At 36.5% G+C, this 13872-nt stretch overlaps 1 protein-coding gene and 1 long non-coding RNA gene across 5 annotated transcripts in view; one reads left to right on the top strand and one right to left on the bottom strand.

Moving 5' to 3' along the window:
- PREX2 (phosphatidylinositol-3,4,5-trisphosphate dependent Rac exchange factor 2) overlaps nucleotides 1–13872 on the top strand; it is a 293115-nt gene that overhangs the window by 207995 nt on the left and 71248 nt on the right. For all 4 annotated transcript variants that reach the window (XR_008686780.2, XM_055432691.2, XM_055432693.2 and 1 more), the window contains one exon: nucleotides 5311–5454. Coding sequence is in view for 3 of the 4 variants with exons in the window: in XM_055432691.2 (XP_055288666.2) it covers nucleotides 5311–5454 (144 nt within the window). In the remaining variant the exon portion in view is untranslated. The remainder of the gene's footprint in view (nucleotides 1–5310; nucleotides 5455–13872) is intronic.
- Nucleotides 7767–13872, bottom strand: part of LOC148775249 (uncharacterized) — an 81980-nt gene continuing 75874 nt past the window's right edge. Inside the window, exon 4 of the long non-coding RNA XR_016039349.1 lies at nucleotides 7767–7890. This is a non-coding gene — a long non-coding RNA (uncharacterized LOC148775249). The remainder of the gene's footprint in view (nucleotides 7891–13872) is intronic.

The following is a 13872-nucleotide window of genomic DNA, read 5'->3' as shown; positions in this document are numbered from 1 at the left end:
CTTAATTTTATAAATGGGTTGATAGAACATTTGTCCTTTCTGCTGTTTTTTTTTTATGTCAATGTTTTATAATAAAAGAACTGCCCTAATATTTCCAGCTATGTAGGTAATCTCTGAGGCATCCAAAACTTTTGCTCTAACATATAGCAATTATATAGCAGAAATGACTGTATTGGCTTTCCACTGCTCATCTTCAAATGATCCTGTAGAGAATGTGTTAGCAGGCAATATACAGGAGCAGTTAGAGCCAGTAATACACAGAGACCTATGTTATGCTCACATTGTATAACATTTAGATCAAATCAATTGAGAAAGACATAATTGTTTGATCTGACCTTAATTGATAAAATTTATAATTTAATTCTGAAAGAGTAGACACATATTTTACATTTTTGCTAGCTTAAAAGTAGAAATCAAAGACTATTTTATCCATGTCAATAATTTTAATGTGTACAAATATAATCATATTAACTATTTTGATTCACTTATTCATCCTGTACAGTTTTTAAGATTTCAAAACTTCCTCCAGCACCCAAGAGAGTGCCTGGAACTAAAAGGACAGTGGTTTTTTTCAAGGAGATGAATGAACAAATATCAATTCAGTTTATACAGTGCAGAAGGCAGAAAGGTTTTATGGTTATAAAAGTAGAAGGAAAAACAAACTTGCGCATAATGAAGAAAAAAGTTTCGACAGAACTTGGTTGTGTCTAATGTTGCAAAGAAGTTATGAAATTCAGTTGAAAGATTGAAAAGTATCCCTTTCATTTAGCAATTTGCCATTGTTAGGCCTAACAAGGGCATTGTTTTAGAAATCTACATTCAGAGAAATAGTTCTTAAGTTTAGTTTCTGCAACTTATCATCATTTATATACCACTTCAACACTGTCAAATTTAGGTTTAAAATGTGTCTATTGGGCCAAGAAATCTTTTAGCAGTTTGTTATTTTCCTGGTTCTTGTTTATCTATAAGTGTAAGGATCCAATGAATTATGGTAGAAGCTCTGTCTCTTCAGGACTTGGAAAGGTTTTTATTTATTTTCACATTTCCAATATCTAGTACGATACATAGGGACTCAGTAAATATTCATTTAATTTGTTATCTAGGAATAATAATCATTTATCAAAAATTTCTAAAATGCCTACTATGGCAAAGCACATTTCCAGGTGCAAGATGGAGTAGAGGACTAAGCAGCCAGAGATAAATAATTCGGGAAATAAATGAGTTAATTTGATAATAAGTTAGAAGATAATAATATGACTGCATGAAGGGACATAGAAAAGAACAAAGAGGGAAAATGAAGGGGCAGGTGAAAGGTTGCCTGTGTGTAACATGCTAGGGAGGGGAAACATTCTAAGGAGGAAGGTGAAGACCAGAAACAAGTCATACAGACAGAGTTATCTCTCAGGAATTGGTTTCAGGAAACTCTCAGATACCAACATCGATGGATGCTCAAGTACCGTATAAAATGGTGTAGTATTTGCATGTAACCTACACACATCCTCCCATATACTTTAAATTATCTCTAGATCACTTAGAATACCAATATATTAATAAGTGCTCTGATGTAAATACTAGTGTAAATGCTCTAAATGTTGCTGGTCAGCAGCAAATTCAAATTTGCTTTTTGGAACTTTCTGGAATTTTTTTTTTTTTTTGGACATGCAGTTGGTTGAATCTGTGAATGCGGAACCCGTGAATGTATTTCTGCATCTGTGAATGTAGAAATTCAGTAAAGGGCCTACTGTATTTGGGAGAAGGGTGTTCCGGGTTCACTGAAACCGTGAGAACAAAGACCCCAAGGCGGGAGCATATGTGACACATTCTGGGAATAGCAGGAAGGGCTGTGTGGCTGGAGCAAAGTCAGAGAGGGGTCAGGAGAAGGGGCTGAGAACAAAGAGGAGGCCAGGTCTTTGAAAGAGCTTTGCCTTTCTGATTGAGCCACTGAGCGGGGGAATGGCACATACTCAAATAAAGGCAGCCTGTGCTGCTGTGTTGAGTGGACCTTACCAGGCAAGGGCAGAAGCAGAGAGACCACTTAAGAAGGCCTTGCAGTGACCCAGGTGAGAGATGACGGTGACTTGACCTTGAGGGTAGCTGCGGAGATAGGAAGCGGTTCATCCTGTATGTATTAAATTATGAGGGCAGAGAAAATAGAATCTTATTAAAGTTTCATCTCCACTGCTAAATGAGAGAGCACAAAAACATGAATTTCAATGTTAGGGATTTAGGCTGTATTCTAGGGAGTATTCAGTAAAGGGGATTATTTGATAAGGATAATATTATTTGGGCAAATTGTACAGTCTTCTGTGGACAGATATAAAATAGAATATATTTTCATTTACTTGAATAATGTAGGAATAATTCCACTACAAGGCAGAGAAACTCTATTTTCACAATATAACCTGATACTTTTTCTCTTAAATTTTGCCTGAGGAACCATAACCTCAAAGGAGCATGTTGTCCGTGATTCAAATATGACATTACTGGTGAATGGTCTGTTGAGTAAACTGGAGATGAACCAGTGTTTTAAGCTTGATAGAATATTTACTGCACATCCATTATGAGAGATTTAACTTTGGCATATTGAAATATATACTAAAAAGTAATTGAAACTATGTACATAATATTTTGACATTATATAAATAACATTATAAATGTAGACACAATAAACACAAAAATTGTGCTATATTGTGTGGCATTACATTTTTATGTATTTCCCTCAAGCATAATCTCAACTTTTGAAGTTAGTTCCCCAGTGACAAGTCAGTTCCAAGGCTATGATACTAGGTATTCTAAGCAAATTTAAACTGTTATGATAGTATAGTTATTATTTTGAGTTGTTTTAAGAAAGAAGAGAATTATTTATACCCGAGTGTCATCACATCATATTGAAATAGTGTAAGAAAACTAGAACTTTTTTATTAACTGCATGTGATTTGATCTTTCTGTAAACCTAGAAGCAGAGGGGTCAGATTGACTAATTTGTATCACTGTGATGAAGACTAGTTGGCTGAGTGTCTATAAGGGAAGGACTGAGTCCAGAGGGTTGGAGGCATGAAGCATATAGAGAACACTGGGCCTTGACATCAAGAAATCTGAGCTCAAATCCAGGCTCCATTCTCATTTGCAAGCATGAGAATATTAGCGTTCCCTGACTCATGGGATTGTGGGGCTTAAAGAAAATAGTGTATTTGAAAGTCTCTAGCACTATGTAAGGCTTATGATAGTATTCAGTAAATATTTGAGGCCACTGTCTCTGCTTTATTAATCTGTGTTCTTTTAAAAAAGCTCCATGTAGCATTATTCACAGTCTTATTTTTGCATTAAGAAGCAATGAGATTCTGAAGAAAAATGCAAGCCAAGCAAGTAGAACTCAAATATCTGGATTAAAGATATTTCATTTTCTTTGAACAAATAATTATAAGGTATATATAACATGCTTGGTACTGAACTAAGTTCTAGGGATATAATATTGATTAAGTAAAATAAAATTCCTGTTGGCTTGGACCTTAGCTACTAGTGAGAGATACAAAGGAATAAATGGGCAATCTAACCCACTTTGGTATAGAGAAATTACAAAATATTCCCATGTCATATGATGTAATTAGTGAAAAATGAAGGTGTTACTTGCTCAGTCATATCCAATTCTCAGCGATCCCATGGACTGTAGCCTGCCAGGCTCCTCTGTGAAATTCTCCAGGCAAGAATACTGGAGTGGTTTGCCAAACCCTCCTCCAGGGGATCTTCCCAACCCAGAGATCGAACCCAGGTCTCCTGCACAGGCAGATCCTTTGCCACTAGCATCTCCTGTACTTTTACAAATGTAGCAAATACCTTGAGGAAAAAGTCTTTCACATAGCACTGTTAGTTTTAACCACATTTTAGATTTAGTATACTTGATCATTTTCAATCACTTTTCAGTTTCCTAATTCCTGGTGTTGTATCTTTATTTGTGCATGGGATAGTGGAGAGTCGGACACGACTGAGCGACTGAACTGAACTGAACCCAGTAATATGGTACTGCCACATTATCATTTTCCTTCCAATAACATTATCCATTTGGAAATGCAGAGATTGACTATGTTGGAACTAAGGGATAGAATTTAACAAAATTATAATATATATGAAAGACATTGTATGGAAAGGGGAACTAGAAGATACAAATATTTTGTAAATTTTAATCTCTAATTTATTTAGTGTTCACACATCTTTTTTCTTTAATTTTAGTACCAGAAAAAAAAAAAGAATTTTCCCACTCATTAAAATGCCCTTAACTTCCTAATCTTCAACTGTGAAATTTGTTTATTCTCTTTCTTAACCTCAATTTCTTCATGTCTCCCTTAAAAAAAAAGAAACAAAAAATAACCATAATTATATGGTATAAAAAGGAATTGTAGATGTTAATACAATAAGTCCTCTATTGATATGCAGAATTAGATACATTTAGTAAGAAACCTGGAATCTGTGATCACTTATGGTATTTAATCTTGAGCTCTACTTTTATACAGTTTTATTTCAAGAAGCAGGGTAAAAATAATATTGAGTCAAGAACATATATTAAATACTTACTCTGTTTTGGCCTTAATTTTAAACTGGTTAATGTGACTATTGTAGCCATTTAGGAAGAGTTAGCATTCTTTTTTAATGAAGTGGAAGTTATTTGTCATGGACAAGTATCGTAAAATAAGAAGGATTTATGATAACACTGAAATACTACTGCAGCATTCCAGCTTTTCAAGTTGGTTGGAGTTTTGTTGTGAGTAATTAAATTTAGGATCTTTGAAAGTAGCTGAAAGAATTTAAACAGATAATGTCTAACGACTGTAAGGCAGGGACAGAGGTAATGCGTTTTTGATATGGTTCTCAGAGAGAGGAGTTTGCAAAACCCGTGCTAATTTTGATAATGGTTGCTGTGCACTCAATTTCTTGCACACTACTTCACAAGTGTACCCCGAGGAGTCATCTTGACTAAAGTATGAATGAGGCAACTGCCTTGGGAGATTTTGATTCCAAACCGTGTGTATCTAAACTTCTCATTTAGTTAACTGAGACATCTGGTGTGTCAAAGTGTAACGAAGTTTTCTGTTTCAGAATTTTATATACAGTACAATAATAAATCTGTTGCATTAGCTAACGAGAACCTGATTTAATACTCTTTCACTGAACAGCGCTGTTGAGTATGCCGAAGCTGAACTTAATATAAATGGGTACTTTTAATGTAAAGTAATTGATGAATACTAGTTTTTAATAAACATACGATATAACATACCCTGATAATAGGAAGTAATATAACATTAAATGTCATTTTAGATGTTCCTCTTACTTATCAAGCAGAAGGAAGCCGGCAAGCTCTGAAAGTTTACTTCTACATCGATAGTTATCATTTTGAACAACTGCCTCAACGGTTGAAAAATGGAGGAGGGTTTAAAATTCATCCTGTTCTTTTTTCACAAGGTAATTGCTTTCTTTTTTAAACTTCATGAACTTAGATTATTTTCTTTATCAGTTGTTTAAAAGAACTGTAATAATAACCATCATTCTTTTTCACAAATTCAGTTTATTCTGAATACTTAGTATGTTTCCTTGTCGGACTGTCTGTTAAGGAAAAATCGTGTATGGTATAAATATTTATCAAGTAAAATTGCAGCATTATTTATAATAGAGAAATAAGACATGAGTAGCTTAAATAAAGATAAAATAATTTGCCTTAAATTATTGTAAAGCCATTAACATATGGTTAAAATATTTTATGAGATAGAAAAAGTTTGATAGTATACACAGATTACAAAAAAATTTATAGACTCAATTATGTCATATGTGTATGTATATACTTACATATATATAAAATGTTTTCAGTATCACTGGGTGATTAAATTGTTGATTTTTTATTCTTTGAGTTTTTTCCATTATGTTAATTTTGTCAGTAAAAATGTATCCCTTTTATAAAAAAACAATTATTTTGGCAAATGAACAATGAGTGTTAACCGCAGTAGAAGAAATTAAGATTGACAAGAATAAGAAGATTCTTGCAGAGAACTGACTTCCCAGGGTAGGTCCTGAATCTTTTTAATCTTTGGAGTCACAAAAGCCAGAAAGATCAGAAATCCAGATTATTGTATAGTTTCTTTTTGTCTATGATTTTTTTAAAAAAGATTCATGCTGTGATCACAAGATTTCTTAAGATTTTTTAAATGGTACCACAGAATATACATTTTCTCTTCTTTTGAGTTTTCAAGACTGCTTTGGTTTTGCTGTGGAGTTTTTTTTTTTTTTTTAATAAAAATAGAATAGAGGAATAAAATCAATTTTGGTAACTGAAGAACCGACAGGCATGTGAAATCTAAATTCACTGCTGCTGCTGCTGCTAAGTCGCTTCAGTCGTGTCCGACTCTGTGCGAACCCATAGACAGCAGCCCACCAGGCTCTCCCATCCATGGGGTTTTCCAGGCAAGAATATTGGAGTGGGTTGCCATTGCCTTCTACCAAGTAAAAATTCTGCCTTGTACCTCCTGCATGTTATAATTCTAAAAGATAGATTACCCTTCCTTCAATTGCCATAGTTTAAAAACAATGTTATTGTTGTTCAGTCCCTAAGTCATGTCCAAACTCTGTGACCCCATGGACTTCAGTACTCCAGACCTCCCTGTCCTTCACTATCTCCCAGAGTTTGCTCAGACTCATGTCCATTGAATTGATAATGCCATCCAACCATCTCATCCTCTGTCACCCTCTTCTCCTGCCCTCAATCTTTCCCAGCATCAGAGTCTATTCCAGTGAGTCAGCTCTTCACATCAGGTGGCCAAAATATTGGAGTTTCAGCTTCAGCGTCAGTGCTTCCAATGGATATTCAGGGTTGATTTCCTTTAGGACTGACTGATTTGATCTCCTTGCAGTCCGAGGGACTCTCAGCACCACAATTTGAAAACATCAGTTCTTCAGTGCTCAGCCTTCTTTATGGTCCAACTCTCACATTCATACACGACTACTGGAAAAATCATAGTTTGGAGTATACATACCTTTATCAGCAAAGTGGTCTCTGCTTTTTAATATGCTGTCTAGATTTGTCATAGCTCTTCTTCCGAGGAGCAAGTGTGTTTGAATTTCGTGGCTGCAGTCACCATTCACAGTGATTTTGGAGTCCCAGAATATAAAATCTGTCACTGTTTTCACTTTTTCCCCTAATTTCCATGAAGTGATGGGACTAGATGCCATGATCTTAGTTTTTTGAATGTTGAGGTTTAAGCCAGCTTTTTTACTCTCCTCTCTCACTCTCATCGAGACTCTTTAGTTCCTCTTCACTTTTTGTCATTAGAGTGGTATCACTTGCATATCTGAGCTTGTTGACATTTCTCCTGGCAATCTTGATTCCAGCTTGTGAATCATCCAGCCCAGCATTTCTCATGATGTATTCTGCATATAAGTCAAATAAGCAGGGTGACAATATACAGCTTTGACATACTCTTTTCCCAGTTTGTGAAACAACCAGTCTGTTGTTTCATGTCCTGTTCTAACTGTTGCTTCTTGACCTGCATTCAGGTTTTTCAGGAGGCAGGTAAGGTGGTCTGGTTTTCCCATCTCTAAGAATTTTCCACAGTTTGTTGTGATCTACAGAGTCAAAGGCTTTAGTACAGTCAATGAAGCAGAAGTAGATGTTTTTCTTGCTTTCTCTATGATCTCGTGAATGCTGGCAATTTGATCTGTATTTCCTCTGCCTTTTCTAAATCCATCTTGTACATCTGAAAGTTCTTAGTTCACAAAAAACAATGGCTACCTCAAACAGATACTTGACAAGAATGCATTTAAGCTGAGAAAAATTTCAGTGAAGAGATCTTAGGAGTTACTAGAAGGTGTTTTCATTTATGTGGCAGAGTCCATATAGGTGAACAGAATCTACAATGAAAAATAAAAAAAGAAATTGAGCAAAAATACACCTTTGGAACTAGGCTAGGAGAATAAGTTAGCCTAAAATATGTGAAAAGGCATTACAGAGATCATAAGATTTAGAAGAAAGAAAAGGCTACTGGTCTGGAATGTTCACTTTTATAGCATTTCACCAAACCATGCACTTGTTAAAGGACATTCCTTTCATTTCCTTTCTTTCTGTCTTTTTAAAACTTTTGTCTTTGAAGTCATTCTTGAGATGACAGATGGCATTAATCATCTCTTCTAAAAAAGTGATTACATTTGTGATACACAACCATAAATAGCTGAATATTCATACCCAGCAGCCAATATGCACTGGGAAAGAATTATTTTGCAAGGAGTCTCTATTTTATAATTGTGGCTAAAGCTAATTTTAAAAGAATCCCTAAATATATATGATTTCAGTGAGTACAATATTGCTTTTACAATGTAATTTAAAGAAAAGCTTTCACAAACATTAGGTTTTAGTATTCACACAGCAGTAAAATATGAAAAATGATTTGAAGAAGTGATAGCAGAAATTCTTCTGCCATGGAGGTCACAGATAGGTAAAGAAGACTGGAAGGGAGTCTGTCTCATTGACAATCTGTCAGTGATAAAGTTGTTTATTTAAAGGAGATACAGAGGTTCCTCCATACTCATAGAACTCCCATGAGGAATCGTTAGTTGTTCTTTATCATCAGCTCGGAGAGAAGCACAGGAAATTCAGCCCCAGCTTGAGTAGAGATTATCATCTGGTAATTGAAAGTTGTGGTAAATGGAATGCATTCCAAATAGAGTCTACTCCTGGGATGAAAGTTTATTTGAAGGGTCTTCATTTTGTGGGTACATGAGTCTTTGCTAGTAAATAAAAGAGTGAAGTGGATGAATTTGAAAATTTCCTGGGAAATGTATTAGAATCAGCCCTCCTAACTGTTTGTGCATGTGTGCTAAGTCACTTCAGTCGTGTCTGCAGCTCACCAGGCTCCTCTGTCCATGGGATTCTCCAGGTGAGAATCCAAGAGTGGGTTGCCGTGCCCACCTCCATGGGAACTTCCCGACCCAGGGATCGAAACCATGTCTCTTATGTCTCCTGCATTGGCAAGCAAGTTTCCTTACCACTAGCACCACCTGGGATGCCTTCCTAACTATATGGTCCATAGTAGATGGTGCTAAGTAAATGGCTTGTTGTTTAGTCAGTAAGTTGTGTCTGACTCTTTTGTGACCCAGTGGACTATAGCCCACCAGGCTCCTCTGTCCATGGGATTTCCCAGGCAAGAATACTGGAGCTGGTTGCCATTTCCTTCTTCCCAACCCAGGGATAGAACCTGCGTCTCCTGCATTGGCAGCTGGATTCTTTACCACTGAGCCACCTGGAAAGCAAACAAGTATATGGTACCAAGGACAACATACTTATAAGAAGAAGCAAATGTCCTTTTTTTTTTTTACTAAATCCATTTTTATTTTATTTTGTTTATGGTGTAAGGTATGTTCTAATCTCATTGTTTTACAGTAGGTGTCCAGTTTTCCCAACACCACTTATTTCTTTTTTTTATATATATAAATTATTTATTTTAATTGGAGGCTAATTACTTTACAATATTGTATTGGTTTTGCCATACATCGACATGAATCAGCCACGGGTGTACAGATTTGGAACACGCAAATGTCCTGACTTATTATTTTTCTTGTCTGCATGGATCCTTGGGCAGAGGAGGGCACTCTGATGAATGGGGTGCCCTGCAGAGATCAGACCAACTAGTAAATCAGGAATTCCAGAGTTGGAGGCAAGTAAGGTACACTCTAGGGAACATCCATTGCTGAAAACCAGAGCTGCTGAAGAACAAGAATCTAGGCAGCCAAAATGACAAAAAGATAGATTTCCAAGGTTAGGGACACAGAAACAGCCAGACAGAAAAGTCAACACAGAGCATAACCAAAATACTAGAAGATGGAGATCACAGTGAAGCAATCTTCTAGAATTACTTCCTACAAGCCAGACAATGAATCCTGTTGGGATTCATGAGCCCTTGGATAAAGCAAGTGACTATAAACTGAGTGAAAATGGGAGTTCAAGGGAGATAGACACCCAAGGTGCCTGGCTTACTGCAAGATCATGCAGTCTTGCAGTGCTTCTCAATACTGGCTGCCCTTCAATCATCTTGGGAACATTTTAGAAAACACCCGTGCTTGGTCCCACACCAAACCAATGAAGTCAGAATCTCTGGGAGGTGGGGCTCAAATGTCAGTATATTTCAGAAGCTCTCCAGGTGATTCTAATGTCCCTCAGGAGCAAGAAAGCACAGTGCAATGTGGATTATAAATCACTGTGCAATTATACAGACTTCCTGGTGGTGCAGTGGTAAAGAAACTGCCTGCCTCCTTGTGATTTTGATTGGCACTTCTCCAGTGGTGAGCGACATTGCCCATCTTTTCACCATATGTAAAATAGATAGCCAGTGGGAGTTTGATGTATGACGTAGAGCAGCCAAAGCTATGGCTCTGTAACATCCTGGAGAAATGGGGTGAGAAGGAAGGTGGGAGGGTGGAGAGGACATGTTTACTTATGGCCAATTCATGTTGATGTATGGCAAAAATCATCACAATATTGTAATGGAATCATCCTCCAATTAAAGAAAAGTCCCCCTGCCAATGCAAAGATGCAAGAGCTGAGGGTTCGATCCTTGGGTCTGGAAGATCCCCTGGAGGAGAAAATGGCAACCCACTCCAGTATTCTTGCCTGGGAAATCCCATGGACAGAGGAGCCTGGTGGGCTACAGTCCATGGGGTTGCAGAGAGTCAGAAATGACAGCACACACACACTTGGAAGTATCCAGTTCATCTTTGCTCAATTAGCTGCTTAATTAGCTGAATCCATTTCACGGTGTTGACACTTCTAGATTCTGGGGAGCTGGGGTAATGAGAACTGAGTCTTTTTGCTTCTGCACTGTTAGATCATTAGGACTCAGGCTATACAGAGAAAATGTAATTTGGGTGGGACAGTTGTTATCAGCACAGGCTGAAGATTCCCTAGAGAGCTGACCACTGAGGGATGCCTTCTGACAGTCACAGCAGCTTGAGAGTAAGCCCTTCATTTTGGAAAGGGGATGCGAGTGGGTTGCTCTAGAACATCTGCCTTAGTTCACGTCTTGCATCTTCAGATCCATTCCTTTGTCTTGGGAGGGCGTCCCTCATGACTTGATGGGTCTCTGTTCCTGGGAAGATAATTTAGCAGCATGTTAATGGGACAACCTGGGGGGCTTCCCAAGTGGCCCCCCAGTAGTAAAGTATCCTGCCAGTGCAGGAGATGCAGGAGACATGGGTTCAATCCGTGTATTCTACCTCTTTGGGACACAACATCAGATGAAAGTTTTTGTTTGCTTGTTTGTTTTTTAGGTATATATTGTGCCCAGCAATGTAGCATCCCTTTCTGGTAAAGTGTTAAGTACCTACTGCCTGGGTCTCTGATAGTGATTTTCCTTAAACTAAATGGAATATTTGGTGCTGGTTCTTTCTCCACAAGCACATTCTTGGGGATATTTGGTTTCTTCACTTCCTGTTTAAATAGCTGGCACCCCAAACTGCTGCTCCTAACTTTTACCTCTTTAAAAGGTATTACCTCAAAAAAATAAAAGATATTACCTCTCTGAACATACTTAAAATCACCCAGAAACTTGAGTGCTCTCTCTCTTTTAAATAAAAGGGAGGAGTCTGTTATAAACACTGTCAGTTTCTAAGTTATATATACATTTTTTTCCTGGAAAACTTCTTAAGTTTCTTTAAAAGGTGCATCCTTTAGTTTTCCATTGAGGTTTTGCAAAGTATGTATAATCAAAACATGTAATAGCTTTTCAGAAAGGAAGGAACAGTTCCCAGAACTGAAATTTCCTGAAAGAGTGGGTCTTTATGAACATGAACACCCACATCTCTTTACAAGGCAGCACAGCCTTTCCCAGCGTTGGTCACAGTAACAAACAAAACGTGCCTTCTTTACAAACGCTGTGACCAGTTCTGAATAATTCTGACCATTTCTGGCAATTTGTAACAGTCCATATGTAGTGTCTTTTTTAACCAATGCAATTCTTTGTGCTATCAGAAGAGGGTGTTAGTTGAAACTATTCTTAAAATTGTTACTCAGAGGCTCTATATTTTTTTCTGATCAATCCCTTTCTTGGAAAAGCCGTGAAATGTATTTTGAGTGAGTGCAAGAGAGGCTCATTTTCAGTCTTAGATAATTTATAATTTTCTCTTTTTTTTTTTTTACTGACTATACCTGCTTTTAAAATAATGTTTTGCTTCTAAATTCAAAAGTAGTAGACTAAAACAAGCTAACAAACTCAAGTAGTGTTTTAAATATTGCTTTCAATTAAGTGCTCTTAAGTAAGTTAATGTTTATTCAACCAAATATGTTGTTACTATTTTAAAATATTTATTCCACCAAGTATGTCAGGACTATTCAACCAACTATGTCTGTACCAGTTAGACTTAATTGTCTAATTAAGAAATTAGACAAGGAAATGCTAAGGAAGGGTCAGGCTTTGAAGTTTGATTTTATTACATATTTAACCTTTTTTCTTGCTGAGAATACAAATTTAAGTTGGTATATGTCATTCTCTTTTCTTTTTTAAAAAATATGACCAAGTTGTTCACCTAAAATAGGGAATGTTGTTCTCCTTCCTCTACTTTGCCATGCAAAGTTTACTTTTTAAACATAAAACTCATTTTTTTTGTTCATTTCCCTATATTGTTGAGACTCCTGGCAACATTGTTAAACTCTTTTCTTACTGTTTTTAAATTTATATAACTGTGAATTTTAGCTGTTGTGAATATGAAAATATCTTAAGAAATATAAGGAACATTTGTTTGTCTATTTGTAACAAGCTTTAAGAGCAGGACTGGACATTCTGGACAAAGCTGAGTCATCAAGACTTTATCGAAACTAGATTCCAGAGATTTTCTTGTTCCCTCGCACTGTCAACCCCCTGCCTCCTGTCCCATTACCCCTTCCTAATGTCACCTTCCAACCTTCTTGGCCTTAAATCACAAACTGAAACGTCTTTGCGTGGATCCTCCTCTTAGTTAGGCTCACTCATCCATCATCTCTACCTTTTGTGGAAATAGAAGTAGATTATGCTTGTGGGGCACTGGGCACCTAGTACATAAAATACATTCAGTAAGTGATAAGAATAGTCATGGGCTCTCTTAATTACTATTGTTTAATGTCATTGTTTCCCAAGTACCTTTATTAGTAGGTGGTCGTGTTTTCCATTTCACAAATAAGAAACCTGAGGATCTTAGATAGTAATTAACATATCCAAGGTCACACAGCTACTAAGCAGTGGAAGTTATGGTTTTACTCCAATGCAAGGGTTTTCACTATTAGCTTTATAACTCAGAAGAGGAATTCACAATGAAGTATGACTATTGATAGGCTGAATCTTCCTGGAATAGTGGCCTTTCACAAATAACAGTCTTAATGGAAGGGAATGTCACATGTATTTGAGGATTGTTTTATCAGGGAGACCTCCTTGTATTTCTTGTGTGTATGCAGGCCCAGAAGCTTACTGAACCAGTTGCAAATATTCTAATGAATGCAGAATTCATAAGGAATAAACAAATAAATAATCCTTGAAAGAAGCCCACAAATTCAATTTTCTGTACTGAAGTAAATGTTAGGAAGCTTTCTCTCTAAATTTCCACAAATGATTTGCTCAGTTATAGACCAATAATGCCATTTAAAAAAAAATTAAATTTAGCAATACTCTAAAAATTTTGTCATTTCTTCAGTGCCCTAAAAATCTGATTAGTTTAGAAAACAGCACAGCTAAAATTAGCAGTGCCTTTTCTGTCTTTGCCCCAAAGTTGCAATGTTTTTGTCAATTTGAGGAAACATTATTATTTAGTTTAGAGACTATGGCATTTAGCAGTTTTGAAAGATTATTTTTTTTATCCATTTTGAATTAGTCTGCT

Source organism: Moschus berezovskii, chromosome 16, assembly GCF_049115385.1.
Source record: "Moschus berezovskii isolate FMDL1 chromosome 16, NW_MosBer_1.0, whole genome shotgun sequence".
Taxonomy (NCBI): Eukaryota; Metazoa; Chordata; class Mammalia; order Artiodactyla; family Moschidae; genus Moschus; species Moschus berezovskii.
The sequence above is the reverse complement of the archived record's forward strand: the minus strand, read 5'-3'. Positions and strand labels throughout refer to the sequence as shown.